We start from the raw sequence: 16632 nt of genomic DNA on the forward strand, positions 1-16632 counted from the left end.
TTACGAAACACAAAACGAATTTAGTTAAAAATTTTATAAGAGTATGTGTTGGAAAGTTGCACGTAAAATAACTTATTGAAATTGTATCAGCTGACAAAGACGAAAAATACAAGCTTCCTTCCACCGTCACTAACAATATGACAGTAGTCGATCAATGGTAAGAGAGAAAACAAGTAATTTACCAAGTATATCCAAGGCTGAAACAGAACAAAGAACGGGCAAAGTAGACACAAAACTTTGAGTTGTTAGAAGTTAGCGTCTTATTACGAGGGGAGATGAAGTACATAAGTACGACATTAAAATTGGCTTTTCCAGTTGGAATTACCTCTATGACCTTGTGGGCGCAGTCGGCTCAAATCGAGGGCGCCGGATCGATACTGGCAGACTAGCAGACAATATAACACTGTACCCGCAATAAGGCTGGATTTTATTAAATAAGGCCTAGAGGTTTTAAGATTCAAAAGTTACTTTCAAAGACTCAAAAGTTACTTTTACAGTCAAAAATATGCACATATGCACTTGGCTCCAAATTGCCACTTCAGACATGTTCATAAATTGTACTCAAATTACATTCATACTATTTAATGCCATCATAATCTATTAGAAGGTACAGTGTAACAATATCTGATCGCAAGGCACGTCCGAGGACAGACCTTAGGCTGGAGCGTGAATGAGGCGAGGTCTGATACTACTTGTCTACTTCGACTATATTCTATATGGAATTAGGACACTGATCAATAATACAAGATTAAATGACATATGACACGAAATGGGGTACTCTCAAAACAGCTTAGATGATTTTAAAACTTCCAAACATGCTAAGTAAGAATGTACCAAATTAAAAAAATATATAACGATCATATTCTTTAAGGGTTAGTTGCACCAGCCTTGCGAATTCTGCGTACATTTAAGCAAACGTCATAATTGACTGGAACAACCCACTCTAAATTGTTTATTCAAAGTAATTAAATTTATTATGTTGCTTGCTTGTCTTCCATGTTTGTGTTCTGTTATTGGTTTGGGAGCGAAATGAAAATAGTGTCAGCTACTTCTTTTCTCCATCAACCAAGGGTACGACGAGATGTTTCTCATGGGCGATGAGCTAGCAACCTGTCACTATATGATCTCAATTCCGCCAATAAGCCCACGAAACAGCGAAATGTGGCCTTCGGGCTTCACCACTCCTGGCTCTATCTGCCCCGTAAGAGATAATACTGTGTGAATTTATATTTATTTACCAGCCCGTCCCGACTTCACTTAGGTAAAACCATAATAAACTACACACTTAAACCTTCCTCCTGAGTCACAGTATCCATTGGTGAAAACGGTACAATTTTTTTTTATGGTAAATGGTAGTTTTGAATTTATCACGATCATACTGACAGACAGGCATATAATATCTAAAGATACCACAAAGGAAGAAGATAATATTTTTCCGCAATGTATCATTTCTTCTAAGAACGTCACTCGATAACAATACGCTCAGAAATCTGGACTTTTCCTTTATAGCTTCATAGGCTTTTATCCACGAATAGTGACGATAAAGTAACAAATAACTTTTCGTATATGAAATGTTCATAACGTTTGATATACGGGTTTTCATATATTGATCATTATATCACGCAATTAAAATGGTAGAGAAAACAGAAATTATAACCTTTTATATTCTCACAATATCCCGTGCTGGTAATTCCAATTCAAAATCAGTGTAAAATTTCGAATGATTAGGTCCATTATTATTGAACCATAATTATATTAAAACAATTATGTTTGAGTAACCCACTCCTGATCAAGTTTAATCTATTCAATAAAATTTACATCCAGTACTTCTAAATCCCAGTGTCTATAGTTAGTGGGCGCGTATTTATGGCATCCATAAAAGACGCACAAAAGATCCTGCACCAATATTATAATGACTAATAAGTTATACTGAAGTTATTAATTTCTTTTTTAACTTATGTACCACTGTATGTATTACATAACATCAGACTTTCATAATGTGAAAAGTGTAATTAATAAAATAAATAAAAAATGTGTTAGCATTAACTAACACTGGTGTAAGATTTGATTCAAGTCACCTAAAGTCAACATTATGACAGCAGAATTAACGGACAGAGTTGTGTCTTACGAAATTAGTTAAAAATATCAAGTCAATTTAACTTACTGTTAGGGTGAGTTGTTCCAGTCAGCTTTGACGTTGAATTTAACCTGAGCGCTAGATAAAAAGGCGTATTTTGCATTGCCAGCTGTCTTTCCTACCGCGCTGATTTTAAAGTAAATCAAAGACATTCAGCAGCTATAACATCGCAATCAGCAGCTTTTATGTCAATAAGCCCGCGCAATATATTAAGCGTAATCTTCAAGTATCGCAGCTCTTGTTCTACCTAGTAAGGATTAAAGTCAAGTACAAAAAAATCTCGGACTCTCTGACTAGTAATAAAAGAGTACAGATACATCCATAAATTCCGAAAGAGAGTTCAAGCCATCAAGTGCCTATCATAAAAATGCTGTCGAGCCTTCAAAATTGTAATGTTTTTTGTTTACATTTGATCCCGGATTTCGCGGGCCTCACAGTCCCGAATTTAAACGGAGAGGATGAGAGAGGTATATAAGTATATTTTTTCACATATATACATAGTATAACATCTTCATACGTATTGCATATTTGAATAAAAACTAAAAGACAAAAGCGCTCGTTCAAGCCATAAAGGTAACAGTAGAAATTGAAATATCGTATTATTTGAATACCACATGAATTTATGAATCGAGTCGAACATGAAATAGGAATATAAAACTATTATGCGAATGGTGCAACTTGAGCAAGAACAAATTTGTAGTCAGTCTTTACGAGAGTAGTTTCAGTTCAGCTGTGCAAGGAGACCGTATTTCAAACTAAAGTGTTGTTGAAGATCTGACATTATTTTCTATGAACTTCGTTTGTTGAAATCGACTCAACAGTTGCGAGGTTCTATTTTTGTAGGTTTTTCTTTTTTAACCCCCGACGGCAGAAGGAACGTAGTTTATCTGTAAGTACGTCTGTCCTTGCCGATTTTGATCTAGTTTTTTTTAATATTTAAAATAGAATAATCGAGAGTTTTTTTAGCTACGTTTGGACAGCCGAATAATATTTTGTTCACTATTTTCGTGTTTATTTTCCAACATATTCCCAAGGATTGGAGCTGAATGCTTGCAAACCGTATGCTTTATTGTGTTAAAGTTTTATTAGATTATTTTTCTTATTCAAATCTTACCATTTCTTTTGAAATAACGTCAGTATATTTATTTTAGTCAGTCATATGTGATATATATTGTGAGAAAAACATAAATCTTTACTCGTGTTCCTCAAAATGTAAAACAAGTAGACAGTCACGAAGTTAATGAACCTACATTCTCTGTTCTGTACACAAGTTCTGATATTATCTTTTGTCAGTTCGCGTGACGTACTTACTTACTTACCTAACCTAGGCCAAGATATAGTATCGTGGGTGTAGTACGGTGGACCGAGGTTAGAAGATGCCCTTGTGTGGATTACATCAGTCTAGGAGACTATTTTAATATTTATGTAGACTACTGCTGTAAAACTGAAGGACTTTGTTACGAGACATTCCTATTTCAAATGGTAATAATGTTAATGTGTTCATTTTTAAATTAATAATGTTGCCAGTTATAATATGATCAATATGCTCGTATAATACAAGAATGATCTAAATTATTATCATCATATCATGTTGATCGTCCATATCTTAACTGTTGATTTTTATGCTGTCGAAACGAGATCCCATATTACGAGTACAATATGAAACTGTAACTGTAGGCTGACAGGACATTGAATTATTACAGAAATGTATGGCACAATGCCATCCATTATTTTGCGCGACGTTATTTAAAACATCATTCAGGAATATTTTACGTCACTTACCATCTGAATCATTTATTAGTTTTTTAGTTTTGTCCTGTAAAGATTATTCAGAATATTTTCGTCCTCAATACATAAAAAGGGTAACTATTGTTTATGTTTCAAGTAAATATATCTAATTCAATTTTTACTGTAATTGACTTTTTTTAAATAAAAAGACATTGCATTCTACTATTCTCATTTAATTCCATCGATCCATTCTAATTTTGAAATCGCAACAGAGTTATAATTTGCAGTTTCTATATTTATCCATTTATCCATATGCAACGTCTGATAGTAATTTATTCGTTGTATTCAATTCTTTGTTATCCTACCAAAAATATATATCTAGTTTTCTCTGGTTCTCTCTATTTTCTATTTTATATTGCTTTTTTTGCGCTCCACCAAAAATATTATTTTTTCTCTGCATCACCGAATGGATGACTTGTAGAACAAGCCTCAGGCTTTGAGTCCGCCATTTACATGTTTTTGTAAATGGTAAATGGCGTAAATGGCGTAAAGTTAAATAAATAAATTTTTATTTTTAATAATATTTCATATTACTTATCTGTATAGAGTTGAGAGTCAATGACACTTTCTGAAGTATTGGCTACACAAACAGAAGAGCAAGGTGACCGCAACGCGCGGGTCGTCTAAAGGTTCTCCAAACCTTCCGGATTCAATGCGCAAATCGCTTTTTAAGACTCAAATGGCTGAAAATCTCATTGGTCGGAAAGGAAATGCGAGGTATGCTCGATTTGGTTTCATTTCTAATAAATTTATATCCTTCAAAGTGGCAACAAGTCCCAATTAAGTGCACGTTACGAGTAAATGCCGCTCCAGTCCAATCGAAGTTTATAGTGAGTTTGAATTGACCAAAAATCTTAATGATTTGAACCTTTGGCACAGATTTTATTCATAAGACATTTATATACATGATGTCCTAAAAACGCAAGTTCCTCACATTTTTAAAACTTATAAAGCAATAACGTCTGAAACTAACGAGTGTTTATGGTTCAAGGAGTTATAAACTAAAACAATATTTTAAACAATAGTATCTACTCGATTACAGATTCACAGTAGAATGACGGAAGTGCAACAATATAATATGGCTGAATATGATGTTCAAAATCTACGTAGTAAATAAAATAATAAAACTTTATGGTTATGACACTTTTCCTTCCACCCTGGCATTTTAAATTTCCCGATATGAAAAGAGAAAAATCGACATTGAATAGGTTATACATAAAGTAATACTTGATATCGAATCTCAGTTGCCATTTACTTCTATATTATTTTCCTGTTGTCCTGGGAACTGCAGATTTTATGAAGAGACGAGTATGTTTTCCCGCTTGAGCAAAAATACAATTCGAAAATCTTCTTTATTCAAACGAATTTTTTCCCAAATTTATTAAGTATATGTTTAATTATGTAGAATATTTAGTATTTGCTTTTAAGCGGTACTTAATGAGTTCTAAATCTGGTTCGTACCAATTCATAGAAAAAATTTTACTTCGTGATTTAAAACAAAACACCTTTAATAACTGGGTACTTGCGGCACTGCTAACAAAATCTCGGGTGACATCTGACACATGACTAGGTAGTTAAAGTAAAATTAATGATCAAAAATTAATCTCTCTATATAATAAATCAAACCATATCACTCTGATTCATATTATTATCTTCAGCTCACTTCACTGCCGTGCTATCGCAACACAAAGTGTCAACCATAATCAAACAGGTCTCCTTATAATAAATAGTGTCCATATTAGTTCTTGTGATTCTTTTCAGAACATTGTTGGGCAATTTGTATGGCGTAACAGCAAAAAGTCACGTCTACCATCTTTGGGTCACAATGCTTGCAATTAATACTATTTGTGTATATTGTTACGTCTGATACTATTTGCAATACTTCTTTGAGGGACTAAGAATTATTCATAAGATGGCTTTGATAGAATCTTTGTTATAATCATTTCTATGCCAAAGGTAAAAAAGTTTACTATATCCATTATAGATCAAACATATATTTACGAACATCAATTTTAAAAATAATAAATCACTACTATTTTTCTTCCATCTATCATAGAACTTTAAGTAATAATCTTGTCAAAACTCTCAAAAGTATACCTAAAAGACAGAATTTTGATGCCTTTTTGTAATACAAATAAGATTACTTATCTTAGTTCAGTCTGACCATGAAACCTTTCACATCGGACCCTGCAGCGCACATCAAGACGTTGCGACGATAAAATAGCTACGTGATTTCCTCCACGGATCCTCCAATCTTTTCATCTCCCCCTTCCTATCGTTCCAGTAAGACGCAGTAAACACACGAGCTGTCATCTGCTGGGAATAGCAGCGAATTTAACATTCGGATCTAGTCTAGAAATCGCATTATGGAAGCACTCCCTGGAGCATCCGCCATATTGGTAGTTGCGAATGTCGCCAACTGATTTATAATAATATTCTTATTGATATCTGAACAATTGCGATCCCCTGCTGATTTCGTTGCATTTGCAATAAAGTTAGCAGTAACTTAAGCTATTTTACCTCGACGACATTGTGGATGCAACTGAAATATTGAATGAGCCCTACATATTAAAGGATATGTAAATATACAAATGTGTTATTTTGTGTATCAATTGGTTATATACCCAAACCAAAAAAACCCAAACCATTAACCCTTTATATAGAACAATGTGAAATAAAAATTATGAAAGATAAGAGCTTCCTTTCAGCAATTGGTTTTGGATAATAAAGAGATAAAACTTTACCCTTGATTTAAGAGAACACCTAGTTTGTGCCAAGTAAAGTCTTAACATAACCTTGGAATGTTTTACACATCGTCGCACAGAATATCAAATGTCGACATCCCGTGGGAACTACAACAATTTGCTGGCAATCACGTTACTATTACGAAGACGCTATGGTTCACACTCTACACTCAATAATGCATGAAGCCCGTCAGACGTACGAATCAAACCCTCTAATTATCTTTTAACTAATGATTTGTGTGGCACGGTTATCGAACCCGTCTAAAACTTGCTGTACATTCATTTATTACAAGGCCGATGGTTCGTTAGTGATGTCACAACATCACAACTGTCAATCAGTTATTAAACCATGAAATTCAACAATATATCTTTGATGAACAATTTTGGAATAGTATGCATGCTGTGACTGTCTCTACACTATAATACGCACGTAGAATTATATAAGTAATCATTCTCCTTGTAGCCGAACTGACACTGTCCCAAGACCCTATGTGGCGGCTAAATCATGATTAACCACCAGCTAAGAAGTCCACGAGGCGAAGACCTCATAAAATATTGAAACGCTGAGGTTATTCTACTCGTAAATTCTACTTCCGCAATATCAACAGTTCTTTATACTTTTATAGCGCCAAGGGTCTGCATATAGATTACTCCAAAACCTGCATCAGTCACATGAGACGGTTATGGCGCGCCGAACTGGCATCAGTGCCGCATCGGCGACGCTCTATGCATTCTGGAACATTCTCAAGGCGCCAGCACGTCCCTTTCAGATGTTATATGGACAGAACGAATATCTATTGACCGCAACGATACCTTATACGCTTATTCGCCAAAACCACCGAACCGCAACAGATTTATTTCACTGAATTTTCTAACGGCAAAGATAAATCCAGACAAATGCTATTGCAGTAACGACCGAAAACGAATATCGAAGAAGAACGTTGTCAAAATTCAAAAGTTTCAACAAAACGAGCGAACACTTACATCTTTCGATTACCCTTGCGTATTTTATTCTAACGTTATCGTAATGAGTAATAAAAGTTTATTGGTTGCATCGTAAAAGTGAATCCTCAGTTTGGTCGGGCGGCGGTGGTGCGATGAAGAGAGAACATCGTTGTTACGAGGCGCGATGTGGCGGGACGGGACATTCAGTTTGATTCTACCACTGATATTGAGAATTATACTCCGACCAAATTTAAAGCATTGCAATACCATTCAGTTTTATGTTTGTCTTTGTTGGCGTCGTTTCTGGTCGCACTTGCGATATCGTGAGAAATTTCATCGATGAAGTCTAATCCAGAGTCAGTTGCAATGATGTTAATTGTGAGAAAAGCGAAAGCAGCTTCCAAGGCATGCTGGAAAGGCTGCGTAATTGCAATCCGTGAGGTTTGGCACGAGTGCAGGGAAAGCACGGCGAGCCGGTACCTGAAGTGGGTTGGTGCAAGCATCGGCGTGCAAGTAGGTGAGCGTGTCGAGGTCATGACGTCACGCGCTTTCTCTGCGCGAGTGTGGCGCAACCGCCGGCGCACGAGCATATAGCAACGCGCCCATGCGCACCAGAAAACCACGTGGATGACTTATGTCTTTTATATCATGATGAGACTTGGGGTCACTGACTTGACTTGAAATGTATTAAAATGTAGGTATGATAGGGCATCAGTCGTACCACCAGCGAAAGTTAAAAAACATTTTAACAGATAATGCCACACTACACATAATTTTAGTAGAAAGTATTATAGTTTTCTATAATACAATGTGGTCACAGTAGACTAAAAGGAATTTAGTGGCTACGTTTTCGATTTAGTCAACTATGACTATATTATACAATGGAAAACTATCGTACTACTAACATTCTTTGTCTAGTTTGGTATAATCTGTTAAAATATTTTTTTTATTTTCGCTAAGAATAAAATAAAGAATTTCAAAAAAGTAAGGTGGCGCTAGTGTGCGGGTAGCACTAATCTATTTGCTTGAGTGCTTTTCCAAAAATATTTATTAAAAACCCGTTGGGTACTAATCAACTTTGTTGTTTTATATAAGTACAAGCCATAACTCTGTCTTCAGCTTTGAATTGAAAATCGATTTCACTTTTTTCGAACTTTCAGTGTAAAAAATTACACAAAAGTTTATTGCTGAAAATAAAATTGCACGTATCAACCATTCCCGTCGGTAGCAGAATGAGATCGCGTGTTTTACATATTTATATTTTATGTCAAGTCGTAAAATGTTTAAAGTAACAAACTTTATTGTGTAGCCCGTAAAACTCACGAACGAAGCACACATGATCTATTTCTATGCATATACTTGTTTTTAGTCAAACATATATAAAATACGTAGCGGTAAGTATAACAGTTTTTCTGAAATTGCTTAACGAATACTAATAACTTCCATTTGTATCATCCTTATTTAAAAAGAAGTCATCGCGTCTGTCTGTCAGTATGAACGCGATAAACTCAAAAATTTCTCGGTAAAATTTTTGAACAGTTTTCACCAATAACTAGTACGATTCCTGGAAAAGGTTTAGGTGTATTATGGTTTTACTCGCCACTAGTAATATTGTAATATTATGTCTGTTTGTTTATCTTTATTTTACATCAAAACGGTTGTGGTTGAGATGATTTTAGATATGGAGATATTTGGAGAGCTGGAGTTATATAGACTACTTAACAGATGCAATTAATATTCTTGATATTGAGTAATTACATTGGGAAGTAAATACATAATGAACTAAAAAAGTATCTAATATCACTAATTTACTTTCCATAAATTATACATAAAAGTTTCTTAGAGAACAATAATTTATCTAGTAGTGAAATACATGAAGCCAGCACAGTGTGAACAAATATCAAGCTAGTACATCAAACTTTTGATAAAACTTAACGTTTTCTACATTAATTCAGAAATGTTTTAATGAAGTTATTACTAAGCTAAATGTATTCAGTGCTAGTTCTGATATAACGTGTTTAAAAGTAAAACTAGAAACAACACTTTCATTTTCAACGTCTGGAACATTCTTTGCATTGCATTCAAAATAAATTAATTCAGGTAAAAAGAACATAAGGATAAAGGAGAAACTGATATTATGAATACAACAATTAATACTGTCTTTAATATTAATTGTTGTTCATTCTCCTTTCATGTTTTTCGTCTTGTATTGTAGTTATATGATTTAGGTGTATGTTCTTGCGTGTAGGAGATTATATTTTATATATCGTTGACGTCGTCGTTAAGGATCGCCACAGTATCTTTTTTGCTAGTGTACATTTTTACCAAATAGCCTAAAGGCAACTGATATATTAGGAACCAGTGTTGCAACGATAGCTAGCTAATGTACAAGTTTCCTTAAATGTTTTGTTTAATCAAAAGCAGATGTAGTTGATGAATGTTATCATAAATATAGGAGTCGCTACAGCTTCAAACCTGCGTATTTAATATGCAATAGTTCCATTATTTATACTTCTATACTATTATTATAGAGGTAAGCGTTTGTGAGTTTGTATGTTTGAGGCGGGTAATCACCGAAACTACCGAACCGATTACAAAAATTATTTTATCATTATAAAGGTATATTATATAAGAGATTGGTATTGGCTATATTTTATCTGAAAATTCCCACGGGAGTGAAGCCTTGGGCAACATCTAATCTAAAATAAATCAATAAATTTATTGAAAACTTCGGGAATCCTGCATATTTTCGTGTTTCTAAAAATCGTAATCCCAAAACCGTCAATGAATAAAATAATGGCACAACATCAAGTACACGTACATTTACTGAACGCGTAGCACTCCAATATATTTTATTTTACGACGAACAAACAATGCAGAGCCAATTGGTAAAATCCCAGAGTTCAAGCTATCGCGGATACGATCTCAGTTAATCCAGAAGATGGGAGCTTTACGACCTGAACGTACGAGTACCTACATGGATTTGGAGATATGTGACATTTCAATAGGAACGTTATGTAAGTTGAATTAATAACCCATGACTTCAAACAAATAACGATTTTAAAATTCGAGAAACAAGACTAATCAAAATATCAAAGAAGATCAAATATTGAAAATAATTAAGATATTTGAAATGGCCAACTTAGGTAATATTTTTGTAAAAAACATATTTTTTTTCTAACCATTAAATAAGATGCAAACTGAACATTATTAGAATTTATTTAATTGAACTAGATATTTACTAGCACTTCAAGTTTTCACCATCCTCTTTATGTGTATGTAAAATGTAAATATATTTCATCCTTCCTCTCTATTATGTTTGCGATTTGATTATGTCGCCAACCCAATAATTTTAGATTATATAATGCACGAAAAATGAGACGTGTTCTACGTGTATTTTTCAGTTGTTATATTTTTAGATCACGTTGGCCTGGTGATCACAGCGCAACTGCATATGTCGTCCAACTTCTTGCTAAATAAATAAATCGATTTGTTGATTAATAATGCACACAGAAATGCATTTGGCATAGTTCCCGTATTACCGCAGCGGATATTGTCAGTAGGTAGTGTTTATCCAATGACCTAGCTTGACAAATATAATTAAATATACAGTTATATAATCAGTATACTAGTCAGGTCGAAATGCTAGTATTATCTGGAGGAAATTATTATTACTTATTGCACTCGGGTGACTGATAATAAGTTTTATACAAAAATGTCATATTTGATACAAGTTTTAATATTAGCGGAGAGATCGTATTACATTCAATATGTGACAAAAAACGTTCGTACGTCTGGAGCCGTTCTTGGGTGCACCATCATCATAATAATCTTATCATAATAATGCATGGTCGGTCATCCAAACGAAACGTGCGTAATATAATAAAATGTTCCTGCATACGCCTATTATGTTTCTTCCTCCTAAAAATAAATAGAAGAAAAGCCTTCCTGTTACTGGATATATATATATATATATCACAACTTAGTTAAACGAACACTTCACTTGTGCCATCATCAATCCTGATACACAAAAGACTTTTATTTGTCAAAACCAAAAACTCGTTTAAATTAAAGTACCTACGATTTTCTCATTCTAAATTCTCAAATCTTCTTATATAATAATATCACTGGAAACAGTAATCTCATGCTGATCTTTCTTTGCCAACAGAAGTGTGGAGCGCGGGCGGCGGGGCCGGCGGCGGCACTGCAGCATGCGGTAGCAGCGGCATGGACCTCAAACACGAGGTGGCTTACCGTGGCCTGCCCAATCAGGTCAAAGCCGAGCCCGGCGTCAGCCACAACGGCCACCAGCTCAACGGCCACGTGCGCGAGTGGATGGCGGGCGGGGGGGGAGGATCGCCGTCGCCCGGGGCAGCCACGCAGCCGCAGCCGAACAATGGGTACTCCTCGCCGCTGTCGTCGAGTAGCTACGGGCCATATAGTCCTAATGGGAAAATAGGTAAGTGTTTTGCCATTTAAGTTCCTAATTTGCACTGTACTTTAATTTTGGGGACGCCTGTGCGAGCACCATACGGGTGATCAGTTCTCCCATACTCGGACCATTTCACCCAAGTATATTAGGTACATTACAGATGTAAGTACGGTCTGGGGCTAACTTAACCCCTTAACCCCTTAACCCCTACCTATTACCACAGGAAGGTATCATATTTATCCGCCCCTTACTGTACTTAAAAACTCAAAGACAAGTAGCACCCTTCAATCATAATTTCCAACCGACCCACTAACAGTACTTTGTACGTGTTAACGCTTACGTAACAGCAGGGAGGTCGTACTACATGAATGCACAACCTACATGATCCACACAAAGAAATACAACCAAGTACAATAGTTTTACAGCCTTCAACGGTAATAAAACTACTGCCTTGTGAACAATGACTTAGTATTAGCTTTATTGTTGGTTGACTTGTTGTAAGCGTTCATTACGGAGACAATAAGACAATTTTAAAGTATGGTTTCTGTGGCCTTTTGTCTTTTTGAGCACGCGGTCTGTCTGAAATTGATGGGTTACGCAGCAGTTGTCTTGCACGGATCGTAATAGAGGCATGAACAGAACAACTCCAGAATTTATTGATGATGTGTATTTTATGTACACACAGTATTTTCTATGACCCCAGTCATAGAAAATACTGTGTGTCTGACTACTGTATGACCAAGCTATTATAAATATATGTCAAAATAATACGAATGTGAGAAAATTCTCGGTGTTCATATTATTCGAAAATTTAGAACAGATTTAAAATTATTTAAGGTTAATAATTTTGTAACGTTTTATAAATGGTTCAAAAAGTATGAACTTACAAATAAATAGTGTGGAACAAATTTAATGAATATGAATAAATCGTATTCCGTAAAGACCTAAAAGTAATATGTCGACAATTATGATTTGGTATTTTTAAAATTGTAAGCGCCCAGCATGCTACACGTGTTTACACCTGACATATGACATATGACCAGCCTGACATATGGCGGTGAGCTTTTACTTCCAACAAGACCTTAAACGTGGCATTTATCTGTTAAAAAACACTTATACAGTTGGACATAAAACAAACTTTACCATCGCAATAAACAACTAGATGAATCGCTGGAACCTCCCGCGACCTCCCAGCACTAACGATCCGCGTCCAAGGACAGAACACTGTTTACTGTGGCAATTTGAGCTGTTTACATGTAACCAAATAAAAAAGACCCGCGCTATTCACTCACTCACCGCTTCGTGACCTCATTTATAATCAAACCGTGTCGACTACCGAAGGCCATCTGAAACTGGACGTGTTTTTATCAGTACTCAGGATGGATTTTTTCCGTGTTCCACGTTATCGTGCAAAGTGATAATGGGGTCATCGACCTGGTTGCGTGATTTAGATAGAGACAACACGATTGGCATAGGTTTAACGTCTAGGAAGTAAAAGTTAATTTGCATACATTACGAGTGGAATGATTGGCTCGTCTGAGAATAGCCAACCTTCAAAAGGTCATTGACCTCGTCGGAACACAAAACAAAGTCGATTGCAAATTGCAGTTATAGAGATTTATCTTTATGTAAGTTCAGTCTAATTAGCCCTGAGGTTAAACTAAGTTCGCTTTCAAGCAAACCTAAAGAGCTTGATAATTTTGCCTGAAGCAGTAAAAGCTACATTGTTGTGAGTGTTTTATTATATGTAGCGAAAAATCTCTAAATATGTTACAACAATGCTGTCAAGCGCAGTGCGGTTGCGGTTAGTGCAATTCTTGCCCGATATTAGATTTGAATGCCATAAAGAATTAAAAAATACCAAACAAAAAATGCCATTATGTTAGTACTTTATCAGATTAAGAATAGAAGTTTTTATTATAAATAGAGGTAATGAAGATTAGACAACGAACTACAACAAAGACAACTAAAAGCAAAAACGGAATAATGTAAATAGTCACTTCAGTGGTGTCTCAAGAATTATCACAGATTCTTTTATCCAACCGCCCAATAAAAATACTTGATGCAAAAGTGAAAAATAAAGCTGTGATTCACACGTACTTCATCTCAATTTTGAGGACACTAAAACGAAAGAATTTCTTCGAATCAATTAAGAATAAGTTATCTGTGCCGACCGAAAATATTGCAACGAAGGTTATCCTGTTACAAAATACGTCCCGTATTATTTCGTCGTTGGATTTATTTTCGACGATATATTTTGACCACGAAATAGTGACCAGAAATCTAAGGACGTAAAGAAGAAATCTCCAAACATTTGAACACGATGTTGTAAGTTTAATTTGTTTGAATCTAACAGAATATTGATTCTTTAAGCTCACCTCAATCATTCAATCACAATGTTGAAGACATCTTCAAATTAATGTAACTTTAAGTAATTTCACGAGAATACCTAATATCGAGCATGTAATCCCAGTTGTAATATATTCTCTTCGAGCGTCATCGAAATGCAAAAATTAAAAAAGTAAAAACAGCAGAAGCTCCATATCTCACAGGTCGGCAATCGAAGTATTTTAAGAGTTTTAATTTAACTTCGAAAGGGACCAGACAAAATGCATCCAAATGTGTCGAGTGTGTACATGTTGATTTATCTTTTGTGCTAGTTAATTTTATATGTTAAGATGCACCGGCCGCGATAACTCGCTCGCAACTCCACATTTTTATCATTGTCGGTTCGACGCACTCTATAACATAAACAAAACGAAGACGGTAATGGACGTTAAACATTTAACAGTAAATATAATATTAAATAAAATATATTGCAGTTCGGGAGCCTTATTTGTGGCGATAAAAATTAATGTTTCCTGTAATTTATTGTTCGATAAATACTTTTCTAGGTCTGCCTAGTTTGTCTGCCAACGGCAAGAGATAGAAAAGACATCTTACCGTCATAAGCTCCAAACTCTAAAAGTATTTTCAAACTTCCAAGAACTGTTTTAAGATTTATAACATTGACAATCGGCAGACTATAATGATATAATTGATTCCTATAATAATAATTCTGGTCTGTACTTTAAATATGAATGAACATCTCCAAAACACCATGAATATAACCTTCAAGAAAAATATATAATTTTTCGCTGCATTAACCGGCCCTTGAAAAGAAATGTTAGTCTGGAAAAAAAAGAACGAAATAAATTACCGGAAAAAAAACATAGGAAAAATTACCTTCGTTTGCAGTAGCCAATTCAAGAATACTTTTTCCCTGAGAATATGTCAGGAAAATAATAAGATCATATTATGTTACTTTAATAATGTGAAATAATATTTTTCTCGTCAAATGCATATTAATATTTTCAGTTATATTGTCGACAGTTATTTAAATCCTAGTCATATTACATATAAAATAGATAGATACATGTTTTAAAATTTGTCTTTGTTTTGGAGATCATCTTAAAAGTAATCTATCGATGGTAGTTTACACCTTTTCGAGTTTACATATTTCGAGTATCGGAATGAACTTATTAAAAGAGGAAAATCAACAACAAAAATATTGAAAAAATTGTTAGGTACATCATTGGTAAAGTTTCTTTGCATAAACATAAAACCTTCGTCACATGTCCACAATGGCCTTGTCCTGTTTAACCCTATTATCGCTAAGAAAAGTTATTGAAATGCGTATAGAAAATGGGCTGACCTCATTCCATTTTCTTAAGTAATGCCATATATTTCACATGCTTATTTGTTAACATGTGGACGATGCAGATCGTTGTGTGTGTGTGATGCTTTTATGTATTTAAAAAGTAATGGACGTTTAGGTACTGTCAATAACTTAATTAGCAGTCCTGTGACTGCTGTCCGAAAAAAATATTCAACAAAAATGCAATGGTAATTTCAGTGATATATAAACTTCTGTTATTTTAAAACCATTTTTTCATTTGACTCGTACTATACTTTGTTTGGGGCTACAAGTTAATTGGTTTCATTAAAACATCTCGTAAATCCGGCAGAAGAAGAAAATTATTAGAGTCCTCACAACGAAAATAGTCCCACAGACGTGGCGCTACCGTCTCTGTTTACAACAACGCTTCAATGTGTTAATGACAGTTTCATAAATTGCCGCTGATGTTTCATTGTGGTACGGACTCTATGTTCTAAATATATGTATAAATAATGGAAATAAAGATGATTTCTTATACGTCACGCTACAGGCTCCCAATGTTTTTAATTAACATAGAATGTGGGCAATGACTAGTGACTCATGACCTCATCTATCGGTAATCAGTCTGCGTCTGCGCAGATAATTGCGTCGATAAAGGCGAGATTTAATTACTTCCGTCCAATAATATGATTGGATGAACTTTGCACTATTAATTTTATGTTTATCTATAGAAAATAATAACACGTTTTGTTTTATATCCATAGACGATTACCTTGAGACTGTTTTTGAGCCTACTAATAGGACTTTAGGTTCAGCTCATAATATCCTACTTTCAATTTTTATTTCCACTTCTACATAAATAAACATCAAGTTGAATCTTTTTTCTCTGTTTGTTTTGACTTTACTTTCCGATTTTATTTTTAAAAGA

The 16632-nt window shown here is 34.7% G+C and overlaps 1 protein-coding gene across 3 annotated transcripts in view; it reads left to right on the plus strand.

Annotated features, from left to right (window-relative positions):
- Positions 1–16632, plus strand: part of EcR (Ecdysone receptor) — a 187973-nt gene that overhangs the window by 79226 nt on the left and 92115 nt on the right. For all 3 annotated transcript variants that reach the window (XM_053769155.2, XM_053769154.2, XM_053769156.2), the window contains one exon: positions 11783–12073. In XM_053769155.2, coding sequence (XP_053625130.1) covers positions 11842–12073 — 232 coding nt within the window. In that variant the 5' untranslated portion in view covers positions 11783–11841. The remainder of the gene's footprint in view (positions 1–11782; positions 12074–16632) is intronic.

The sequence above is a fragment of the Plodia interpunctella genome, chromosome 3, assembly GCF_027563975.2.
Source record: "Plodia interpunctella isolate USDA-ARS_2022_Savannah chromosome 3, ilPloInte3.2, whole genome shotgun sequence".
NCBI classification, from domain to species: Eukaryota; Metazoa; Arthropoda; class Insecta; order Lepidoptera; family Pyralidae; genus Plodia; species Plodia interpunctella.